The 26,383-nt window shown below is 41.1% G+C and overlaps 1 protein-coding gene across 1 annotated transcript in view; it reads right to left on the bottom strand.

The window, feature by feature from the left end:
- Positions 1-22,495: 22,495 nt before the first annotated feature.
- FucT6 (alpha-(1,6)-fucosyltransferase 8) overlaps positions 22,496-26,383 on the bottom strand; it is a 373,788-nt gene continuing 369,900 nt past the window's right edge. The window contains exons 9-10 of the mRNA XM_080286030.1: positions 25,929-26,068; positions 22,496-22,722 (exon numbers count right to left, since the gene is read on the bottom strand). Coding sequence (XP_080142156.1) covers positions 22,530-22,722; positions 25,929-26,068 — 333 coding nt within the window. The 3' untranslated portion in view covers positions 22,496-22,529. The remainder of the gene's footprint in view (positions 22,723-25,928; positions 26,069-26,383) is intronic.

The following is a 26,383-nucleotide window of genomic DNA, read 5'->3' as shown; positions in this document are numbered from 1 at the left end:
ACAAAAACACCAAGAAAGAGCCTTGGCAAACAGTCACAAACAGATACAGTACTTCAAAAAATTAGGCAAGGTTCAGTTTTTCTTCCTTCACCTTCTTTGTCCCTCATATCTAGTTGGTCCCTTAAGGAATATGTCAGTATCTATACCACTGTCTTGTTGCCTTAACCACTTCACTCCAATGATGTGTGCAGTATTATATATTGTTATTTTCACTAGATAGTTTTACTCAGCTTTGGACAGACTTCTTGAACAGGAGTTGGATATACTGTAGCTTTCATAAACCTCTTATTTACCAGATGTCTGTTAAAACTGAATAAACTTTAGTCCCTCTTTCTTTGTGGGGTTTGCATTTGCTGGGTTCAGTTATCTGTGGACAGCAGATGGTCAAAAACATCTGAGAAGTGATGGAAAGCACCAATGAGATTCCACGATATATTGTTTCTGCCTGCACAACCTCTCCCGAGCTTTCTCACGTGACCTGCATTCCACCTCCCCATGTTTGTCCCACTCAGGCCGTTCCAGCTTGGTGGAAAAGTCACAAAATCTAGCGACTTTACATGTTACCTAGTTGAGACTCTAGCTGATTCATATTAAGTATTCATATACCATAATAAAATTATATCATGCCATGTTAGAAGTATAAAGCCCATGAAACCAGGGGAGTAAAGGAAGTGGATAGTTGTAGGCTCAGACATACTGAAATGGGAATGAATAGATAGATGTGTAGTGTGTCCTTTAATGTGAGGTCTGGGGATGGCCTACATTTATGACTGAGGAGTTGAGAGGAAGGATGGGTAGGAAGCGTACTGGTGCTGTGATATCGAGGGGAAGACTGATGTGGTTTGGGCATGTGAAAATGACAGAAGATGACAACTGGGTGCAGAAAAAGAGAAGTGTGAATGTTGGGGGTACGGCTGCAAGAGAGAGAAAAAAAAAACTGGGACGAGGTCATAAGTGTGACCTCAGGGATAAGGGACTGAATAGGGAAGTTGCCAGAGATCAAGGAGTTTGGTTAGTCGCCATTAGGTGACCAACGCCGATGCATGCAAGCATGTTGAAACCTTTATAAATGATATGATACAACGAATTTGTAAAATCACTGCCAGTTTCATTCCCCCAAATCACTTCACATTAAATGACTGCAGAAACAAGCACTGTTGAGAAAAAACATAATATAAGAGTCCAGCTCCAAGAACATAGTGTATGCAGGTGTTATGTGACAATTGTGATGAAAGAAACATGACCATGTTTGATATAAAACCTGTTAACATTAAAAAATTATGTGAGTTACTGACACATGAGTTAATAACAGTCTTTGCATATGTTCTCAAAGACAGTCATGGTGTTGGAAAGTCAACAGTATACAACTTCACAAAGCAGTGTGATATGATTCTGAGGTTCTGTGGAGAGTGAAAATACATTAAATATCCCATAACCACACAACAGCACTTGTCAGACATCATTAACTGATGGTTTTTCCTCACACCAAAAGTAGATTTGTTTGTAGGCAGCCTTTTAGATGATTTGGTTCTCTGTTGAAGCACTATGCAACTGACCCTCAAGTAAATTATGATATAACCACCGCAGATATTAACCTTCGACACCTTTTTCCACTTGTTGCAACACACACACACACACACCGCTCGCTGGTGCAGTGGTAACGTTCTCGCTTGCCGACTGGTGGACGGGAGTTCGCGCCTCGCTCAGGTTGCGAAAAGTTTCACTGACGAAGTGGGTGGTTACTGTCCCCCTTGAGCAAGGGGACGGGTGTGTGCGTATGTGAAGGTCACAGCCTTGCCCTTAGATCGGACTACATGAGCTCTCAGCTCCCTTCCGGGAGGGTAAAAAGCTGACGATCACGACCATCAAGTGATCCTGACCGACCCGGTGAATTACACACACACACACACACACACACACACACACACACACACACAATGTTGCTGACAAGAAACGGAGCTCTTTGTGGATCGTGGGGAAATAATAGCTGAATCAGCAGCGAAAAGGAGACCAGCCTATTGTGATCATGTGAATGAATACGTGAGTAGTGGTCCCATCTGATGTTGGTGAAAAAAACTCAGATTTCAGTCAAACAAGAGTACAAGACACAGTGGAAGTAACAAGTTTTCATAGGTTGCATCATGGCAGAAAGGGACAGTTCACTGTTTACATCTGGTGGCAGTGAATTTGCAGGCGTCTCCGATCAGGAGAAGGATAAAGGAAGTACTAAACTGAATCAAACAAAAGCAGCAAGAGTGGAGAAAATGGCAGACAGGAATGTCCAGGAGTTATAAAATGTATGGACAATAATTAGAGAGTTGCAGGAACAGACCTTAGAACAAGTGAAAGAGATTATGATAATCCAGAGCCACTTTGAAAGTGTCAGCACATGCAGTGCTGAACAAGAAAGACAAGTTACAGAATTAAAAATGAGTAACGAATCTGCCTCAAATGAAATAAAACAGCTCAAGAGATAAAATAAGAGGTTGGATGAGGAAAGGGACAAGATGAAAAGTAAACCAGATGAGCAAGAATCAAAATCACGGATGCAAGATGAACACATTAAAGAAATCAAGGAGCAACACAAGGGGTGGAAGAAAATTCAAGAGGAAAAAGATTATAGAACAACAAAACAAGGAAATGGTGGAGAAGGAAGTGGTCAGGGTACTAAGATGTAGTGCATCTTTAGTCAGGGATGTAGCAGACAAGAAAAAATGCGTGATAATTTCAGGACTAAAAGAAAAATGGATGACAGTAAGATCACATAGGGAAAGAGAAGAACTAAGGTTAAAGAGATAGTATCAGGAGGGGGCCATAGCATGGGCCGAACAGGGTAATACTCCCGAGGGGAATGGGAATGCTGGTGATAGGGAGAGCTGGAGCTCCTGTTTCACTAGCTATCTAACCACCCCCCTTTGCTGACCTTTTCATCGTGACAGTAACATGGAGAGTAGACCAGCATACTCTCCCAAACATTTCCTCTAACTATCTATGCATTACACCACATGCACTTTACATTTCACACAACGTATCCCACTACGTTACAGGGGTTGGCGCCAGCAAGGGCATGCGGCCAGAAAACTTTGCCCCCGCTACCTAGTGGCGGACTTCTGGGGGGAGGCGTGGCGGGGGTTCCGCCAGCATAGATCGTGGGTCCAGGGCAAGATGGGGCTTGGGCCTGTGCTAGAGGGTACAGGGCATTGCGGTTCCCAGGCTGCCACTTCTGCCCAATACAGAGGGGCCCGAACCTGGGAGTAGCGCCCCAGGAGGCTGCCCTATCAGTGGGTGTATAATGGCGGGATAGTTGCAGTGCCAAGACGCGCTTGGAGGGTGTCCCTGCAGCTGTCCTGGCAGGGTGCCCCGAGGCCACTACCACAGCCACTGGTAAGCTGGTGGGCTAGGGGTCCCAGATCCATTGCCTGGACATGGGACTGTGCAGTGAGTGGGACCTGTGCTGTGTCTGTCCCCCTTTATTAATACTGAAGATGACAAAACAAAATAAGTTTCAAAGCAAGCCTGAGGACAGTAAATCACCCATGGGGATGAGGGTGGGTTCATGGAATGTGGGAAGTTTGAGGGGAAGAGCAGGGAAAGTCATTGAGGCATTCAGTAGGAGGTGGGTGGATGTGGCGTGTTTGCAGGAAGTCCGGTACAGGGGTGGATCAGCCAGAAAGATTGTTGGGAAGGACTGTTGCTATAAGTTGTTTTGGCAGGTGGGGACAGACGGATATGGAGGTGTTGGTGTGATGGTTGCGGAGAAATGGGTGGAATATGTTATGAATGTTTTGAGAGTAAGCGATAGGATATTGGTAGTGAAAATTCTGTTGGGAAGAAAGATACCTGTGATTATATCGGCATATGCTCCACAGGCAGGATTGGATGAATCAGAGAAAGATAGATTTTGGGATGATTTAATACGTGTGGTGGGTGGTATGCGGGATGATGAGATAGTGATTTTGGGAGGGGACTTAAATGGTCATGTAGGTGAAGCAGCACAAGGTTATGAAGGAGTGCATGGGGGATGTGCATATGGTCTAAGGAATGCAGAAGGGGAAAGGATACTCGAGTTTGGGGAGGCAACGGACATGATTGTGTGGAACACATATTTTAGGAAAAGAGACAGTAGGTTAATTATGTATGAGTCTGGGGGAAATAGCAGTCAGATAGATTATTTTCTGGTTAGGAGGGCCGATAGGAGGTTAGTGAGGGATGTTAAAGTTATATGAAGTGAGGAGTGTGTGCAGCAGCACAAACTATTGATTTGTGATATGGTGCTTAAAGAACAAGTGATGAAAAAGAGGACTTATGTACCTAGGAGGAAAATATGGAAGCTGGAAAACCAAGTAGTAAGGGATGCCTTGTATAGCGAGTTGAGGAGAGTGGTGGCTGAACAGGGAGCTGTAGACAGAGGCGTTAATGAACAGTACAGAGCCCTCAAGAACAATTTCTTGAGAGTTACTGATGTAACATGTGGCTGGACAAGAGGACCACCAAGACATAAAGTAACTTGGTGGTGGGATGAGGGTGTAGAAGCTGCAATTAAGGAGAAAAGAAGGCTTTTCCAGGAATGGAAGAAGGGTGGTAGCAAAGAGGAATATTTGGCTGCCAAGCGTAGGGCTAGAAGAGAGGTATACAGGGCAAAGTCTGAGTCACAAAGACAATTACTTGATAACCTAAATCATGGGGAAAGGAAAAATATATTTAGGGTGGCAGGTCAGGTGAAGAGGGATAATCGGGATATCATAGGTGAGCAGTGTGTGAAGAATGATCAAGGAAGGGTAGTGGTGAACAGTGAGGATATTAAAGACGCATGGAGAGAGCATTATAACCGGTTGTTGAATGAGGAGTTTGACTGGGACAGGGAAGGTTTGAAGCCAGCAGATCCAGTGTCTGGATTGATACTGCTACTGTGAGTGAGGCAATAGGCAGGATGAGGGTGGGGAAGGCAGCAGGTGTGTCTGGGTTGACTGCCAAAATGTTGAAAGCCTCAGGCAATATAGGGGTGAGTTTAGTCACTGACCTGATAAATAGGATTATTTATGAGTGTGTTGTCCCAGATGCTTGGCTGAAGAGTGTACTTGTAAATGTGTATAAAGGGAAGGGTGATACCCTGGAAAGAGGAAATTATAGGGGTATAAAGCTTTTAGATCAAATAATGAAGGTAATGGAGAGAGTTTTAGAAGGTATGATTAGAGAAGGAGTGAATATTGATGAGATGCAGTTTGGGTTTATGCCAGGTAGGGGGACCACTGATGCCATATTCATTGTTCGACAGCTTCAAGAAAAATATATTGGTAGGAGAAGGGATCTTTATTTTGTTTTTGTTGATTTGGAAAAGGCCTTTGACAGAGTCCTTAGAGAGGTGGTGAAGTGGGCAACGAGAAAGCTTGGCTTGGAGGAGTGGCTGATTAGGGTGGTTATGGCCATGTATGTGGGTGCTCACACCCAGGTGAGAGTGAATGGAGATTTGAGTGATGAGTTTTCCGTGAATGTTGGTGTGCATCAGGGGTCAGTCTTGAGTCCCATGTTGTTTATCATGGTACTTGAAGCCCTTTCACGTGACTTTAGAAACGAACTCCCGTGGGAGTTGTTGTATACTGATGATTTGGTGTTGACTGCAGAGAATGAAAGGGAGGTGGAGGAAAGGTTTAGGAAGTGGAGAGATGGTAAGAGGCAAAAGGGTTTAAGGGTAAATGCAGATAAAACAAAAGTGATGATATCTAGGGTTGGTGGCGGTACTGTCAAAGACGAGGGAGAATGGCCATGTGCAGTTTGCCACAAGGGCGTGGGAAGTAATTCCATCTTGTGCGGTGTGTGTGATAAATGGGTGCATAAGAGATGTAGTGGTATCAGAGGTAGACTGGGAGATAATGCTGATTTTATGTGTACGGCGTGCCGGGGTGAGCAGGTGGAGATTGTCAGACGTGAAAGGACTGAACTTGCTGGTGAATCTCTTGAGTGTGTGGAAGAGTTTTGTTATTTGGGAGACATGTTGTGTGCTGGAGGTGGGACTGGAGCTAGCTCTGTGGCTACGGTGAGAAGTGGTTGGAAGAAGTTCAGGGAGCTCTTGCCTCTCCTGACATTGAGAGGGCTCTCCCTACGTGCTAAGGGTTCTTTGTATGCAGCATGTGTTAGGAGTGTAATGCTGTATGGCAGTGAGACCTGGGCAGTGAAGGAGGAAGATATTCGCCGGCTCAGACGTACAGAAATGACAATGATTAGGTGGATGTGCAGTGCGTCCCTGCATCCAAGGCCTGGATGGGACTGGAGTGTATTGGTGTTGTGATGAGGAGAGGTAGATTGAGGTGGTTGGACATGTGGAGAGGATGGGGGATGATAACTGGGTGAGGAAGGTGACAAGTGTTAATATTGGGGGTGGGGTTATGAGGGGTAGACCGAGAAAGACATGGGACAGGGTCATTAAGTGTGACCTTAGGGTTAAGGGACTGAACATGGAGGCTGCAATGGATAGTGCAGCATGGAGAGCCGCCATTAGGTGACCAAGGCCGACACATGCAAGCATGTTGGAGCCTTTAAAAACGAAAACGAAACGAGTTATGGAGGGTAACATTGAAGCTTACAAGAAGACAATGAAGAAGTGTTTAGATTAGTAAAGTACGAAGAAGGAGGGACGAGGCTAAAAGTGAAGTTTAAGTCTCAAGTAATGGTAAATGAAATAATTAACAGAACATGGAAATTATCAAACAAAGAGCAGTTAAAAAATGTCTGGATAAGGAGAGATGCTAATGAGGAAGAAAGAGGTAAAATAAAGTAGGGGGTAAAGGAAACAAAGGAAAAAAAACGAACAGAGAACGGAGGAAGAGAAGACAGTGTTCAATTGGAGAGTTATGGATCAGAAATTGAGGAAGTGGTACCAACAGAAAGAGGGAGAGAAGAGGGTATAAAAAACAACAAAAAAAGTTTGAAAGTGGTGTATACTAATGTTGACGGGTTAATATCAGCAAGGTTAGAAGTCAACAATTCCTTGAGGGTACATGAACCAGATATTATGTGCTTGGTAGAGACCAAGTTAAGAGAGGATACTGATATCCATACAGGAGATGGTAAATACAAACTGAGGAGAAGAGACAGAAAAGAAAAAATGAGAGGAGGAGTGATGATTGCAGTAAAGAACAACATAAATGTGGATACTGTGGAACAGGGAGAGGGTAGGGCTGAAGTGATAAATATGAAATTTGAAACTGGAGAGAATGGCAAGAGAGACATGGCAGTAGTATACAGTAGAAGTCCTATCTTTCGGCATCTATGGGACCAGGCAAGTGCCGAAATATCAAAATTGCCGAATTATCAAAAACCCTACCCACTCAGTACCTTATATGTTTCGGTGAACATTATCATCACTACTCATATCATTACAAATATGTTTGGAGAGAGTACTGTATACTGTTTGATACTGTACAATACTGTAATGAATACAGTACTATACATGAATATGAAAAATAAAGAAATTAGTGAACATACTGTATATAAATATAATGATACAGTAGGCCTACAAGTTCACATGCCCTTACCTAAACTTATACTAGGTTCCTTATTTACATATGTACAATAGAAGGGGTTGATTGGAGTCTGCTACTGCTGGAAGAAGTCCCCAGCAGTAGAGGGGACGAAAAAAATCGGAAAATCTGCCGAACGATCAGAGATTTTCGTAAATGGGACTATTTCTCAAAACTGCCGAAATGTCAGATTTGCCGGGAATTGGATGCCGAAGAATTGGACTTTTACTGTATGTTCCCCTTAAGACAAGGGCATGGAATGATGATGAATACCAGGAGATGATGTCAGACATGGTTAGATATTCACAGCAAGTGACTTAGAAAAGCAACAACATACTTCTGATGGGTGATTTTAATTGTAAAGGGGTGAACTAGGAGGAATGGGACTCACGAGGCAATGAAGATTCTTGGGGCACTATACTGTTAAATATAGCAAAGAATAATGTAATGACCCAGTGGGTCAAAGAAGAGACAAGATTCAGAGGTGATGACACACCAGCAAGACTAGATTTACTGTACTTCTAACCAAGGAACCTGACGTAATTGAATCTTTGAAATATCTGTGTCCTATAGGAAAAAGTGATCATGTGGTCATTGAGTCCCAGATGATAAAAGGGAACGTGGTGTTAAGAGATGAGTTTTATAGGCAGCGAAGATACAACTTTGGGAAAGGATTGAGGAAATTTTTTTGAAAATGAGGATTGGAGAAAATTCAGAGAAACAAGCGGGATACAGAGGAAGTGGGATATCTTTCTAGACCTCTATCATTCGGGAGTGAATAAATATGTGCCAAGATTAAGGGGGAAAGAAAATAGGAAGAAAGATTGGTTTAACAGAAGGTGCATGATAGCAAAAAAAAGAGAAGGACATTGCATGGAACAACTGGAGAAAGAGAGGTAATTAGAGAACAAAGGAAGAACTAGAAATGAATATACAAGAATACATAGAGAGGAAGAAGGAACTTTGAAAAAGGTATAATTGACAAATGTAAGGAAGAACCCAAATTGTTTTATAGATCTGTCAATGGCACTTTGAAACAAAAGGAAGGAACCACCAAACTGAAAGTAGGAGAGGTCTATAGAGAAGCAGCAATGCAAGCTGAATAATGAGTAAATGTTTCCAATCGGCTTTCACTAAAGAAAGGGATTTTGTAGAGGGGGAGGGAGTGACTAGAAATGTAGTGATAAATTATATAAAAGTGGAAGTCCAGGAAGCGTATAAATTACTGGAAACTCAAGATGTAAGGAAAGCCCCAGGACCGGACAGAATCTGTAATTGGGTACTGAAGGAATGCAGTGAACAACTGGTGGATAAGATTCATGGTTTTATTGTGTGTTATCTGGAAGAAGGGAAAGTGCCTCAGGAATGGAAATGGGCCAATGTGGTACCAATTTATAAGGGAGGAAACAAGGAAGAACCCCTGAATTGTAGACCAGTGTCCCTGACCAGCATGGTTGCAAATTTGTGCAAGAGAATCGTGACAGACAGATGGATAAAATATCTGGAGGAGATGAATACTCTGGCTGAAAGCCAGTTTGGATTCAGAAGAGGAAGGTCATGTGTTTCCAACATGCTGAGATTTTATTCAATAAAGACTGATGTGTACAGGAGAGAGACGGTTGGGTGGATTGTGTGTATTTATATTTGGAGAAAGCCTTTGACAAAGTACCCCACAAGTGACTAATGTGGAAATTGGAGCACATACGAGGACTGAAGAGAAACCTCCTGGAGTGGATGAGACACTTCTTGAGAGACAGACAAATGAGAACAGTAATAAAGGACAGGATGTCTGGATGGAGGGAAATAAATGGATTCCCACAGGGCTCAGTGTTAGCCAGTGGCGGATCCAGCTGTCCCTCGTTGGAGGGGGGGAATCAGAATGGGGAAGGATAGCAAGCAAAGCTCATTTTGAGGCCACGATCACTGGATATGTGGGCATATTTTTAGGTTGTTTAAGTATTTAATTTCATGACCTGTCAGGGGCAGATCCAGCTGTCCATCATAGGGTGGAAGTACGGGGGAGGGGTGGTAATAAGCTATGGGGTCTGGGGCGCATGTAAGCAGTAGCTGCTCCATCAGCCTGGGGTAAAGCCCCAACCACCACACATTCTCCAACATATCTGCGGTATTGTTGATGCATTTTGAGTCATGTTTTGAATAAAAACTACAAAACTTATATGCGATGAGTTATGTGCTTATTCTCACCAGATAACAGGAGTCAAATAATATGTGAAATCTTCAAATCCAGGTACTTTACAAGTAAATATGAAGCAATTCAGTAAAAAAAAAAAAAAAAAAAAAAAAAAAAAGCTAAATACTAATGATTGGAAATTTAATAATTTAATAATACGTACAACCATAACACCCCATCATACCCTGCTGAGTGATGTGAAGAGGCTGACATCCTCACTACACTTACACACTATTCCCATTATCCTTAATACATTAGTACACTATTCCTAGTATCCCTACTACAATTGTCCACTATTCCCAGTATCCACACTGAGGTGCCTAGAATAATGCTGATATGTTGGAACATTATGTAGTCAGGTAGAGTATACATAGAAAGTAACTTTGTCTTCCTCTTACGGGAAATAGTTCCATCACTTGGGGAGGGGGAAAAAGATACTTTGCCCCCCCCCTCTGTTGACTTGGGGGGGGCCAAGGCCCCTTTGGTCCCCTCTCGATCTGCCACTAGTGTTAGTGTCAGTAATGTTCCTGATTTACGTAAACGATATGGTAGATGGAATGAACAGTTATGCAAGTCTGTTTGCTGATGATACAAAGATCTTGAAGAAAGCAGAAGCTTAGGAAGACTGTAAAACGCTGCAGGAAGACCTGGATAGGATTCATGATTGGAGTCGGATGTGGGGAATGAAATGCAACGCAAAAAAAATGTAAAATATTGGAAATTCCTGTACACCAGGAAACCATTTACTATGCTGGGTGGTAACCATATAACCAAATTTAGGCGCCTGGTGGTTTAGTGGGTAATTATTGTGCTCCAGTTGGATTGAGCCATTGAAGGTCTATATCCAAGGGGTGATTGGGGTTTATTGCTCATGTAATGCCTCTCAGGGATGAGTGAGGCTGGTCACTCTCATCTTAAATGTCAGGACCAACTGCCTAGCCCCGGGCTTGTACGTTCCTCATGGGGCAACGTAGGATTTGATGATGGATGGATGGATGGTAAAAGTAATAAGAGACCATCCCTGAATTATTTGATGGGTAATGAACCAGTCACAAAAGTGAGAGAAGAAAAAGATTTGGGAGTGCTGATCCAGGATAGCTTGTCACCTGAAAAACAGTTAGAGAGACGTATAAACTCTTGACTAACATAAGAGTAGCATTTCATTACATGGATGAGGAGATGATGAAAAAATTGATAATGGCCATGATCTGCCCCAGGTTGGAATATGCAGCAGTAATGTGGTTCCCACACAAAAATTAAGATATAAACAAGACTGAAAGAATACAAAGAACAGCACCCAAGAAGGTCCATAGCCTGGCAGATCTGTCGTACAGAGAGAGGCTGGAAAAGCTGGATATGCCTTCCTTAGACGAAAGGAAAGAGAGGGGCGACATGACTGCAGTGTTCAGGGCCATGAGGGGAGTAGATAAATTTGACAGAAAAGATCTGTTTGTATGGGATAGGAGAGTAACAAGAGGACATGGAATGGAACTGAAAAAGTCAAGTTGCTGGAAGGATTATCAAGAAATATAGTTTTCCATATAGACGCATAGACCTGTGGAATAGCCTGGACAAAGAGATTGTCCAGTCTAAAAACTTATATGAGTTCAAAGCAAAATTTAACTTTTTGAGAAACAGAGATGGAACCCCATGAGCATAGCTCATTTCCCATATATCAGAACTAGGTAAACACACACACACAGACACACAGACACACAGACACACACACACACACACACACACACACACACACACACACACACACACACACACACACACACACACATGTACTGCATCACTTTTTAGGATTTCCATATTCCTAGAAGACTGCAATAATGCAGACTTAGATAAGTATGCATTATCATAAATAGTGTATATCATAAATAAACGGTAAACTAAACATTCTGTGGGTAAGATATACACAAACACACAAGGAGCATGGAGCTATTGTACCATGCCTAATGCAACAAAGGCTGTAAACAAGTGATATAACAATCAGCTGATCTAGTGAGAGCATGGCAGCAGTGAAAGATAGATATTCATGTACTTCCACTGTTTAATAATTGAAAGTGAAACTATTTTCCCAAACAACTTATTGGTGGATGATAAATATGAATATATCTGCTCAAGTGCTTAAGAACAGAGTGGGCATGCAATGCAAAAGAAAAGAGTAAGACAAACACTTCATGGTTAATTGTGGGCACAGTACTATACTGAAAATAATTACTGTATTAGCTTCAGTTATAAAATTTTGTACAGTATTGTATATGGTCTAACGTCTTATGTTTTGGAGCAATGCCGAGGGTGACTAGGCAACCAAATAGGTTTATTGCTACTGCAAGGCCCATCTGGGGGACACGACCAGTATTCACTGAAATTCAGTATTCGCGGGAATTTATGTGTATAACCCCCTTGAAAAGGGAGTATTGTAATCATAAGGTGGTAGCAAGAATAAAACAATAAAATACATCATCAGAATATAGAGGTTAGCTTATAATACTGTTAAAGTATTTCCTCACTTAACATCAGTTCAGTTAGCATGCTTTGCACACAAATGTAGCTAACTATTTTAGGAACTTCTCATATTTTGTTACTGAGCTGTTAGACTGTGCCTTAAATGGACATGGCTTGACCATCCATCCATCCATTCACCATCCAATCCGATACTGCCTCAGCAACAACACAGGATCTCATGGCTATGCTACTAAGTCCAGATATTTAAGGTAAGAATGACTAGTCTATTCCATGCCAGTCAACTTGTACCATGGGTCACAAAAGTATAGGTGCCCAATATGCGTGAAACGTTTGGAACCACAGAACAGTCTCACTGAAATATTAGCGACCAACCTACCACACGTTGGTAGCCCTGATGTTTGAAGGTGTCATATATCGCCAACTATACGGGTAACGTTTACCAGAATCTCTTGTGCCCCGCCCCCTACTAATGCCCCGCCTTCTTCCAGTTCTACTCGTTGCTGATTGGCTGAGATAATTATCCTTCTTACTGACAGAATAATGAGTCTTACCACAAAATAGTATCGTATTATTTACCTTTATTTTGAATTCATTTCTGTATGACAAAGGAAGCACTAAAATTTGCTGGCTGAATCAAAATCAGTTTGAAAAGAACCAACCCACCTCCTCCCGTGACTGCAGCTGAGTTTTGGTGCAAAGAAAGTTCGGAGCTTGGCGATAACACATCGCAGCTGTGCTGCTATTACTATTAAACATATTAAGTCATCTATCTGTCATCTCTGGTAAGTTACCACATAATCATAACCATATTGTAATTTTTCTTATTTATTTCCTTCGTTAATTTCCTTAAAATTAGAGGGATCAAATACAGAAGTGGGAAAACGAAATGTCACTGGCTTCCCCTACTCAGTACAGTAGCTTACATAAATTGTATTCCACCTGTCACATCATAATACTGCCTTTAGTCTACAGCAAAATGATTACGGCATATGTATTTGTATTCTTCTATAATGGACACATGAGCATCATCCAAGGGGGGGAAGGAGGGAAATGTCCCCCCCATTTTTCAATGGAGGAGGGGGCAGTAGTAATACAAGATAAGTCAGGATAATATTTGAAATTAAACAGAGCTCACTTGATTTACAACCAAGTTTGCTTTTCCTTAATATTTATAACGGGAAAGAGCAGGTGGGTATTGACTTCCTAACAAAAGTTTAAAGGCATGTACGCTAATAATTATTTATACCAACAATGCTGTACCAGAAATTTGATTCTATACACATTTCTTACCTAATTGTTCCTACCAAACTGTATCTTTACAAGAATGAGTCAAGCTTGTACTGTCCCGTGTCTTAAACTACTGTATTTTTATTGTACATCTCCTTAAAGTTATGAATTGTTTTGGGACACACCATTTCATTCGGTAGTGCATTCCACTGATCAACTGCCCTATTTGGGAAACTAAATTTCCTTACATCTTTATCACCTCTCTTTTTTTTGCAGTTTTTTACAGTGTCCTCTTGCTGATGCATCCTCATAGGTATGTAATCATTTATGTCTATTTTCTCCTTCCCTGATATGCATTTATATAGCATAATCATGTCTCCTCTCTTCCTTCTCTCCTGTCGTGTAGGTAGATTCAGTTTTTCTAGTCTTTCTTCATAGCTTAGATCCCTTAAGCTTGGTACCCATCTTGTAGTGGTCCTTTGAACTTTTTCAGTCTTATCTATCTGTGTGTGTGTGTGTGTGTGTGTGTGTGGATACCAAACATAAGGATAAAAGTCAAAACACTAAGTTCTTTGTAGAATGTATACCTTTTTATTTTCATGGAGGGAACTTTTGTTACTTTACAAACTTTTCAGGCCGATGACGTTCCTTGGTACTTTTTTCCAATAACCTTTACTACAAAACATATTTCCTAGTTAAATGGAAGATATACTTGCAGTTAAGGGGTTAAGTAGAAGTTTTGTTGCTTCGATTAGAGAGTGCACCTGACATGTTTACCCAACGCTGGCATGGCAAGACTGGTTTCCCTCACCTCCCGAAACTTTTACACGGGCCGATGGGTGTGTGGGCGGGGCCAAGGGGGCAGGGCACAAGAGACCCTGGTTAACGCTAGCTGTATAATAATATCTTCTTGCAAACATATAGCCGATGTTTTGTTATATAAACAGACATTGTTCATGTACAATGAGACGTTGGTAATGTATCATGGGAGTCGAATGTTTTCAGACACCCTGTGCACTGATACTTTTGTAACCCACAGAACACTGACTCTTACCTTCTCCTAGCAGCTGCCTCTTACTAGGTTACAGCAGTTTTCCTCCAACTGATAAAATGCTGATCTATATCACATGACATGTTCATATTAATGCATAAATTTCACACTGTCCTTCCATGAGCTTTGGATGGTGGATGAGAGAGTGCACTTCTATGGACAAGCTGGCTGGGAGAGAGTATTCATTACGGACAATAATTTAACATATGCCAAGACGGTTTTAACATGGGTTATATGAAATTATGTCCAGTGGCCATAGAAGGTTACTCATGTGTGACTAAAGTAATTTCTCTCCAGTTCCTATCCAGTCATAATATTATTATATACATACAACAGCACAATACCTGCAACAGAATTTGAACAACACTTACTAACACATGGGTTATGTCAAGTGGTCATAAAGGGTTATGCCCAAATAAACGAGAATGTTGTACTGATTTGGTTACAAGGTTTTAGGATTTGAAAAAAAAAAAAAAAAAAAAAAAAAGTACTGGCACACTGTCCTGGAGCTGGACTGGGCATTTCTTTATGTCAAGCAGTTCCTACAGTTGGCAAAATCTTTTGCAAGGGCAATTCTATGTGTTCACAATGTGGATTTACAGGAACAGTTGGCAAAATTTTTGCAGGGCAATTCTGTGTTCACAATGTGGATAAACAGGAACACTTATTTAGGTAAAAGGTTTTGGTGCAAAACAAAGTAATCCAGCTAAACAAAAATCTGGATATTCATTGTTCTGGTACCAGGGGCTTCCTGCATTTTGTAAGAAATAAACCCCAACCATCCCTCTGAATCAAACCACATCTGTTGCATTGTCTAAATTCATTTGACCACCAGGCATCTAAAAATTATTCTGGGGCAGTGAGTCTAATGCACTACACCAGGATACAGCATGAATGCCCACCCTTGATCTCCCATTGTGCACCAGAGAACTTTCCAATGAAAGGGAAAGTACCCAAATGCAGCAAGGAAAAGGCTTGTACAACTCACACAAATATATATTTCAGTTACCTTGTTGTTCTTGCTACAGACTGTTTGAGTACCAATAAGCAACTATATATATAATTACAGATACCTGTACCTTACTATGAAATCAGATACAATCTCGATATTTCAGTCTCAGTTACAACTGTGTTAGATCTGAGATACAACTGAACATTTGATCTTTACTTAAAATGGGATTTTAAGGGAACAGTACTACAGTTTACATGACAAATTGTTGCATTGTGTACAATGCTTTGTTTAACAACTGTCATGTAAATTATGTGCATACAACTGGTTCTTAATTTTTACAAGCTTTGTTATGCTGACACTACTGTGTACTATATAAACAAATATTTTTAAAAAGTTTGTATTATATACTGTACTTTCACAAAGAAAAACTGAAAATTATCTGCCCCTTCAACTCCTGCTGTCATTAGCATATCTTTTCACAATACCAACAGGTAACTTTGTCAGTCCCATATTACCTCCTTTGAGATGTAGGGCACAAGGCTAGATTACCACAGTTTATAACACATAAGGATAACATACTAACCTAGGGCCCTAAAGCATCTTATGAAAAACACCTGAAAAAGTTTTGAAACCTTTTATCCTCAGTTTCTTAGGCAGTGATGGCTTTCAAAACTTTTACAAAGCACAATGGTTGGACTGGTTCATATATGAGATGCAAATCTTATATTACACAGGCCATTCGTTTACAATATCATAAACACAATGACAGCTAATTTCAAGAATTTTAGAGAATTCCACTGGTGGATCCAGGGGAATTGCCCTAGTTGCCTAAGCAACAACCCCGTGGTTGGAAAAACAAAAGTGTCTTAGGAATCGGTGGACAGAGAGAGAGAGAGAGGTATTATCCTGCATAATCAATATTATTTAAACTAGAAGAAGATAGGTAACAAAAAGCATCGTAAACATAATTCTAAGTAACTGATCTGGCTAGTCTCTAGAATCTGATAATTGAGAATAGTGTACTTTTAATATATCTTACTGAAACAAAATGTATAAAAAATCCACTACTTGGCCTATACTATTTCATTTTGATTTACTTGTATGTATGCTTCATATTTTGCTTAAATCTGCCCATATGTACATCTTTTACCATGACATGGTGTAAGGCAACACCCTCAGATTATTCCTGGATTCACCCCAGAGTTCTATGTACTGTAGTCTGTATATTTTGAGGATTAATATAGTATCTTTGTGATGACAAAATAAAGAAGTTGCAAAGTTTTTCATGAAAAAAAAAGAAAAAAGCCAGATCTTCATTTACAAGATATCTCACAATAATCCATGTGAATAATCAAGAAAAAAAAAAATTATTTACTGGGTGGTGTCTCATTGTGCAATGTACTACTGTAGTTCATCCTGCTGCCCTCACATAATTTTTACATACCTGGTAGTCTAATATGTCAAGGCATTCCAATTGATTTGGCTTATAAAGGTGTCATTTCTATGGGTGGATGGGGTGTATTGCTCATGTAAAGCCACTAAGGGAAAAGCAGCTGGTCATTTTTACCTTTAATATCTGAACTGAGTAGCCTAGCCCTGGGCTCATACACTCCTGATGGGAAATACAGTACTAATTGTGTCTGGGAAAGGGTTTATGAATGAGTGAGTGAAGAGAATCTATGAAGGTAAAACTAATTTCACTCTTGCCATCTGCAAACTGCTGTTGGATACTAGTAAGGGTTATGCTGTACACAGCAAGTACAGTGCACTCTCCCACTCCCTATTATCATAAGCAAACTGTTTAATCTCATGACAATATGGGTAGTATTGCTTGTTGGAAAAAGCTGACAAATTTCAAACTTGAATTATGAGTGTAAAATGAATGGTACATTTAGCTGGCCTTTATGCCGATAGATTCTTTCTGTTACTGGATCCTATTGAGCCCCTGTTGTGGTTACCAGGGTATGGTATGACACTGATGATGATGATGATGATGATGATGATGATTATAAAGATGATGACAAAGATGAGTTCTATTCTGTAGAAAGTCTGAATGTATTGACAGCCACAGCTGTATCCTATTTGGCAGTTGTTATGTTCTTGTAAAGTCGCCCTAAGAAGTGACGGCAAAGTATCCACAATATTTTGGTCAACGATAATATGCACACTCTTCCTCATATCTTTACAACTTGAAACCTATTATGTAAAACTGTTACAGAAAACAGTAAGTAAATGCCAAAGAACTGGTATATTTCAAAATTGTAGGAAGCAAGTGCAAATAACTCAGAGTCAAATGGCCACCCCGTACGGGATTGTGGCATCTGGCAATAGATAGATAGATAGAATTCTTTAGTTTCGATACCTGGAAATCCAAAACAGAACTGACTGAAATTTCAGAACTATCGCTCAAGGACAGTCAGCAATAATTTGCAAATTTCAAATCTAGTATGGTAACACGCAATAATCTTTTAGTTGTGTAAGACTGAAAAAAAAAAAAAAGGCTTTAATAAACAGTCACTACTTATAAAATAATTTCCACTACAATATCACGGAATAATTTCAAGTCATTCATTTCAGACTCTGGTGTCTCCATGGACAAGACAAAAAACGGAAAAGTGGCACAATTTAGTAGACTATTTTAAATGGCTCAATCAACAAGCATGAAAAGAAACAACTTTTACTCAAAGACATGCAGCTATTAAACTGCATTTGGCTGGTCTTCCATTAAGAAAAAGATCTGGATGATTTAATATAAGCCATAGGACTATTAGCGAATGAAACACAGTATCAAGAACGAACCTTGAAAATTTGCCGAGAGTCGGATCTCCTTGGAAAATGCCAACTTGTGTCATAGCCTAGTATCCTTAGCGCCTAAACGACTGGAAAGTTTAATAAAATGCAGAGGTTCATAAACGCATCACTGAGTTCAAAATGTCTAGATCAGCACTTTCAGTTAAGCAGGACACAGCATTTTTTTTTTTTCCCCTACTCTATTGCCAGACACCTCAATCTCATAAGGGGTGGCCACAAACAAATCACCTCCATGTCACCCTGTCCAATGCCACTTCGCTGCCTTGAGCCCAGTTCACACCCACCTCTTGCATATACCTCTCCACTCCATCCCTCCATCTCATCCTCAGCCTCCCACTCTCTCTCCCCCCTCCACCTCACTCACATACACTCTCCTCATTAGTCTCTCGCTCTCCATCCTCTCCACATGGCCAAACCACCTCAGCGAATTTCTCCTAACACTTTACATCACATTCACATCCACACCATAGCACTCCTTTACTACATCACTTGTCAGTCTGTCTCTCCATGTAACTCCACATGCTCCTCTCAAATAACTCATTTCCACTGCTCTCACTCTTGACTGAAGTCCGTCCAACAAGGTCCAAGTTTCACTTCCATACGTCAGAGTTGGTATCACAATACTGTCATGCAGCAATTTTTTACTTCCATACTCACTTCCCTGTTCCTTATCACTGCTTTCAAAGAACCAGCAACCTTTCTTCCCTTTCAAGCACTTCACTCTCTAAACTTCTATCCTTATTCATCACACTACCCAAATACTTAAATGCACCCATATTTTCCATTTTTCCATTTCCTCCTCATCCAGCCTCATTGTACATTCAGTGACTTACTGTACATTCAGTGACTTCATTTTTTTTATAAGAAAGGCATTACAGATTAAAATACAGAGCAATATTTATGTGCTTTGGCATTGCAAGTGTTTGTAAACTCATGTTTTGCTACACTTTACTACCAAGTGTTAGAGATAAAAGTAATATCTGTCCTACCTCCTTACGACTGATAATAATTTTGCATCAATTAAGAATAAAGTTGGTGAGGCTAAGAGACTGACAAGAGACTGAGCTGGCTGGAGGAATATTATGAGGAGAAGCACATATCCAGGGATTTGGCACCGCTTTTTAATGTGACAGTGTTCAGACTGACTCTATCAGACAGGTATATGTGAAGCTACAAAAAGTGGTGAACTTCTTTGGCCTATTTAGTGGAGCCAGGATTCTTTGGCCTTGAATGATGAGTGAATGTAAGCATGGCCCATTGAACTGGGCAAACTTAGGCTGTCTGGACGTTGCTACTCCTTACCCTGCCCTAGGGTAACACCCACGATGTCACCAGGATTAAGTGCCAGCTCATCCGGTCTAGGGTGGAGACAGGGATTAGTTTTTTCTCTCTTAGTCAGTTGCCTAAAGGATGATGATGATGATGATGATGATGATGATAATAAAGTAGCTAATTGTAATTATCATAAGCTAGGGTAAGACATGGAATAAAAGGCAGAAAAGTTTAGTTGCTACTGCAGGTAGGGTATCTTTACTAAGAATAATGTCACTGTTAGGACATCCTTATTGTTGCTATATCATCACAATAGCATTTGAAAATACAGTAAGGTAATGTATTGCAGTCACACAAATTTTCCTTAACTGGTCTTCCAAACCAGAGCATCTGTATTTGATATTCTGCGATACAAATACATTGGTAACAAAGTTTTACTGTGCATTGTACGCGGAGTAATACATTACACATTCATTCAAACTGGGAAATGTATCTAAGTGTTAATTTCTAATATATCACTGTCTCATGTCAGTCATTTTACATAATTCTTAGCATGATATATTGTATATTTTATTTGATATGACATGATGGGGGCACAGAAGTCTATCTATCTATTGCCAGATGCCTCAATCCCATTTGGGGTGGCCACAAACAAATCAACTTGAAAGACAAAAGTTTGTGGCACAGAAGTTTTACCTCATATTCACTAAGTTTTCAATGAACGTAAGGCAGTGCAGAATGGCCAAAGCAATCTAAAACTCTGCCATCACTTCTTGGGACGACTGTACTATCCTGCAAAAACAAATGGTTCTTCCACACCAAACTAGTGCTGGTAAACAATATTCAGCTACACTAACTACATGAAACTGTTCTTGCCTAAGTCCCGGGGAGAGGGAGAGAGAGAGAGAGAGAGAGAGAGACAGACAGACAGACAGACAGAAAGACAGACAGACAGACAGAGAGAGAGAGAGAGAGAGAGAGAGAGAGAGGTTAAAGTTGTCATGGTGGATAGTCTCCTGTATTATTAATACAGTAATTTTCTAAGTCCCTCCCCCATTCCAATTTGGTAACTTTACAATCAACTTGAAAGACAAAAGTACATATTGCTTAAAACCTTTTTTGCTGTGATAATGTTTGCAGACTTCTAGCAAGGAAAACCCCAAATGACATATGATTCAAACAATACCTGTTATGTTGTACATTACTAAGAACTGCAATCAATCACCATGATCATGAATTCCGATGTAGCATAGCAATTCTAACTGGTCATGTCTATAACATGGATGAAAATTTAAAGTGCATGAAAAAGCATGCTGAATCTATATCAGCTGAATTTCACATTCAAAATGCCACCAGTAAAATGAAATAACTTCAAAACAACCACTGACACACCAAGAGTGCTAACTTCAGCACTTACCTGTTTGGCCTAGCTGAGATCCAGGGTAATATCAGTGACAGTAATGTCTATGGCTAAAATAAACCTAACTCTACTCAGAAGGAAGAGTGACACTGCCCTTAACCTTAAGAGACGGATGTCCACATATACAGTCCAAGAGTACTTGTGACGAAGACACAGGTGTCCGCATGTGCAGTCCCGCCATTTTTCAAAGTAGCGCGAGTATTGAGGCGGCTTCCCATGCTCTATGGAGGAGAAGGATGACAATAACAAACCCTCCCCAACACCCCCCACCATCATATTTTTATATATATATATTTACTGGAAACATATTGTTCTCCATAAGTGCCTTTGTGTAATAAATACACTGCTGTAACAATGACGCAACAGTGACGCGACAGTGATGTGATTTGTGATATTATCAACATTCTTATTACATGTATTATAATATGGAGTGTCCAGTTTATTGGAAAAGTGTTATAAAATGGTTTTGAAAATGTATTTCACCACAAGTGTGTGGTATGTGCATTCCAGTGCCAATACATTGAAATATAACTACCATGGTAATCACATAGTGAATGTTTATGGTATGTGCAAAGTTGAACGGCAATTGTAATGTGAAAATCAGAGTCTGGTAAGCTTTGGGCAGTGGTCATGGGAGTGAAATAATGTGATTTTAGTACACCTTCTAATATCACTGCCTGTCCAGCGAAGTTCATGTAGTCTGCAACACCACCTCATGGAAGACCTAAAGGTATGTGCTTTCCAATGGTACCTCATTTTTTACTCTAGCATTACTCATTATGTTACTACAAAAGTTTAAAAGTTCGTTTACATTTGGCCAATTATGCCTGTCCTAAGCATCCATCACAACATGCGGACACCCATCTTTAAGGGATTAAATACAGGTAAGTGTAAAGTAGGATGATACAGAAAAGAGTTTGTTATCAATTGCTTCAGACAGCGGCTGAGAAATCAGAATGTTAAGGATGTATTTCATGATGAGAAATGCAGAATGGAAAACAATGCATGGAGCTGTGTCCGTGGTTTACAGGATCAATGGAACACTAAAATGTGGTCATTTTACAATACTGGACAAAATCTGTGATTGGACAAAGTGAACACCTAGGCATATGATATCATGATGGTGGAATGATATGGTAAATGAAGTAGTAAATGAGAAAAGACTGGTCAGTAAGGAGCTGTAGATAGCTGTTAACTGCAGAGAAGACCTGAAGGTATGTGCTTACAATGGTACCTCATTTTTTACTCTAGCATTACTCATTGTGCTTTTACAATGGTTTAAAAGTTTGTTTACATTTGGCCAATTATGCCCTGCCTCAGCGTCTGTCACAACATGCGGACACCCGTCTTTTGGGGTTAAACAGCAGGTAAATCTGATATGCATTAGCTGATGGACTTCATGCCAGGAGCAAAGCTGAATTTAATGAGAGAGAGAGAGAGAAGATTTATTCATCACTAACAATCATCACATTTCTATCATACAAATATCACACTACAATTCAACAAAATATCACAAAATTAGCAGTAAACAAAAATATATATATATCAACTTTCTTTTTAATATTCTGTGTATATATATATTTATATATATATTCCTACAAGTTAAAGTTGCTTCACGTGCCACTTTTCCTCTTATCAACTTCAGTATATGGTGGAAAGTCAGCAATGTCAACAATCTCCTCCATCTTGTATGAAGGGTAGAGGCCATTCTGACGGGTGCGGCGGTTGACACCCTTGGAATATCCATCCCAGTGATTGCCCGCAACACCCACGATGTCACCAGGATTAAGTGCCAGCTCATCCGGTCTAGGGTGGAGACAGGGATTAGTTTTTTCTCTCTTAGTCAGTTGCCTAAAGGATAAAAGCTTACTTTAATGCTCCTTCAGAACATCATCCACACTCACCTCAAGTAAGCATCTTCACATCCCTGTCTATCTATACTCTGACACCTTAATCCGATAAGGCTCGTAAGGGTGGCCACAAACAAAATGTCTCCATATTACCCTATCCTCTGCCATTTGGCTGCCCTCCCTACAACCTCCAACTCACATCCCTCGCTCTCATATACAGTATCTCTCCACCCCATCCCTCCATCTCATCCTTACTCTGCTCCTCCCCTTCCTCCTCACTCACATTCTCTTCTAGTATGCATTCCATTCTTCATCATGATCAAATCATCTTAGAGTATTTCTCTTAACCCCTAAAAGACGGGAATCAAAATGTTTTAACATAAGCTCAGGATGGGCATAATCGGTGGGTACGATATTGTGTGGGGATTGTGGGGCGTGGTGGTGGGGGGTTGTTGGATGGTGTGGGGGTCTGGTTTGGGGAGGTAAGGGGTGCGTGTGGGGGGGTGATGGGTGGGGGATGGGAAGTGGAGGATGGGGAGGGGGTGAGGTGGTGAGTAGAGGTGGGTAGGGGGTGGGGATGGCAGTGGGGGTTGGAGGGGTGGGATGGTTTTGGAGGTGGGGATGGTTTGGGGTGTTGGGGGAGTGGGAGGGGGGCTAATGGATTAGGAGTTGGTGGTGGTGGGAGGTAAAGGGTGGGGGATAAGTAGTGGGGGTGGAATGGGGATTGTGGGGGAGTGGGGGGAGTGGGGGGAGTGGGGGTAGTGGGGGTAGTAGGGGTATGGAGGGTATGGAGGGATAGTGGGGATGTGGGGGTGAGGGATAGGGGAGTGGGGGTGAGGGGTAGGGGAGTGGGGGTGTGGGTGGTGGGAGGTTGGAGATGGTGGGAGGGTGGGGGTTAGGGATGGTAGGGGTCAGTGGGGAAGGTTGAGGGATGTAGAGGGAGTTGGGGGGTTGTTGAAGTTTGGGGGTGGGAGGGTCGAGGCGGTTGAGAACGGTGGGGGGGGAGGTTGAGGTGGGGGGGGTTGAGGTGGGGAGGGTGGAGGGGTGGTGTGTGGGTGTGGTTGTAGGGGGGTGGGGGGTGCAGGACAGCATATGCGGACACCCGTCTTTATGGCCCGAGTACCCTTGGATAGCACGTATGGACTCCCGTCTTGTAGGGGTAAATGCTTTCAGCCACGTACACATCCACACTATAATACTCTTTCACTTCCTCATTTGTCTGCCTGTCTTTCCATGCAACTTCTCATGCTTCTCTGAAATAACTCATTTCTACTGCTCTCACACTTGACTTGTGTCCTCTTAACATGCTCCAAACTCACTTCCATATGTCAAAGTAAGAATCACAATACTGTCATGCACCAATTTTTTAACTTCCAAACTCACTTCTCCATTCCAAATCACTGCTTTCAGAAAACCAACAATCTTTCTTCCCTGCTGTACCTTTTTCATGTACTTCATCCTCTCAACCTCCATCCTTGTGCCACATTTCTTGGCCATCCAGCCTCACCATGCATTTTGTGACTTTATTTCTTTCAAAGGCCATAACTTTACTCTTAGCTATTTTCACTTTTAGAATTTATTTCTTACATACACTCCCAAATTCATTCTCTAAGTCTTGTAACTCCCACTCATCTTCATTAAACAAGACAGTATCATTAGCAAACAACAGTACATGCAGTTTCCAAACCCTACCCTCTCTTGCTAAGGAAATTCCAACATCCTCTGCCCTACTTTGTATCTCACTTATAACATCATTCATATATATAATGAACAATCATGGGGACATGACACATCCCTGTTTCAATCCAACATTCCAATCAAAGACCCCACCTAGTTCACTCTCTACATTCACTGCATCCCCAGCACCCTCGTATATACTCTTCTTGGCACTCAACAATTTCCCATCTACTCCGTATAGTTTCAGCATCTTCCGAATTCCTTGTCTATCTCCTCTGTCATATGCTTTTTCCAGATCCATGATGGTAGCATGCTTTTCCTCTCGCCTGTCTCAACCATCACCAAAACAAGGCCAGATTCATCATATGCTTTCTCAGTTACTGATATTGTCCTGGCCATAAGGAACATTTACTGGTATTCACTGAATGGCCTACATATGAGAATATCTTTTGTTATGAAAATCAAAATGGGAATGACAAAAATGCTATTTCTGTGAGATGTCAATGGTAAAAAAAAAAGGTACGGAAAGTGGTTCAAATTTTATCGGCAGTGCCGGTTTCCTGAAATCAAAACATGAGAATGAAAAGCTTCAACAGGAAGTAACCAACGAGAATGATGATTTCGGTGACAGATGAGATTTGACCAAGCCAAACCTGTTCTTGGAAGGCATCTGTATATCATGTCAGATTTGATCTGACTCTACACTTCACTCCCTCTCTCTAACTCTCCCTCACATTCCCAAATATCATCCCATCCACACTCCTTCCTGCCTTTTCTTTTTCCACCATTCTTCTCTTCTCAAGGCTCAATCATTGTCATTCCCCAGTTGGTTTCCCCTACACCTTGACTACACCCCACTCCTTTCCAGCTCCATACTTACACACTCCTTCTCATACTCAATATTTTGCCCTCCTCTTCCCACTTTGTATCATCACTGAAGCCCGTAAAAACTCAAACAACAAACCAAACTAGAAAAAGGAAATTCACCATATTCCCCTCAAGAATAAGCTAGAAAAACCATCAGAAAAGAATGGTAATAAAGAGGAAAAAGAAAATTACCCAATGATTCAAATATTAACATCTGGTGGCAACCTTGTAAAATCACTGGGCAAAGAAATCAATGCCATGAGACAACACTGGCTGTGTTCACATATCACCCACTGTTGTTAATAGGAACAAAGGTGAGAATGACAGCAGCTGCAAAAGAGGTGGTGCTCATTTCTGTAACTTAGGTCTCTGAGCCTGTGGTGCGTTATTCATCGACTAACCTGGGATACAAGGCCACTGCATCATGCAGATTGCCACAGTTACACTCTATTGGTGCTACTCTAGGTACTTATTTACCTATCAAACTACAAAACGTGGAAGACATCCCAGCTGAAAGGTGCTAAATGCCCAAACCAGAATTTAAATTCTGCTGTTATCTTGCCCTATAGTTTCTGCTCTAACAACACAAACCACTTTGACATTGTGGTAGCAACATACCTGCGTGGTGTATGTGAGAAGCGGGCCCGCTGATTATGAGCATTCTGACCTCCATAGTAGTAAATGTCATCCAGGGAACGAAAGTAACTTGAGGCATCAGGATGATAAGTTTGCATGATCTCATATGCAATTCGACACACCTGGAAATAAGTTTTCTACGATCTTATGGAAGAATTCACAGAACTATGATATTCACACATGATAAACTACTCACATCCATTACAGGAAAATCCAACTAATTAATGGGTATTTATTCAGTGTCTCAAGACACCAGCCCCCACACTGAGGCTGCAGGGGAGAACGCCAGGTGGCACTGGGTCGTAGACAAGTCATTAGCACTGTCTGAAAGTGACACCTGTTTATCATAGCAAGAATTAGCACATAGGCCCTACACACTACTAGATATACTGTATACTAAGATATAGTGACATTAGTTTCAGAGAAGGGAAGGAAAG

This window comes from Coenobita brevimanus, chromosome 110 (assembly GCF_032717465.1).
Source record: "Coenobita brevimanus isolate Jiangsu-jjx chromosome 110, ASM3271746v2, whole genome shotgun sequence".
Taxonomy (NCBI): Eukaryota; Metazoa; Arthropoda; class Malacostraca; order Decapoda; family Coenobitidae; genus Coenobita; species Coenobita brevimanus.
The sequence above is the reverse complement of the archived record's forward strand: the minus strand, read 5'-3'. Positions and strand labels throughout refer to the sequence as shown.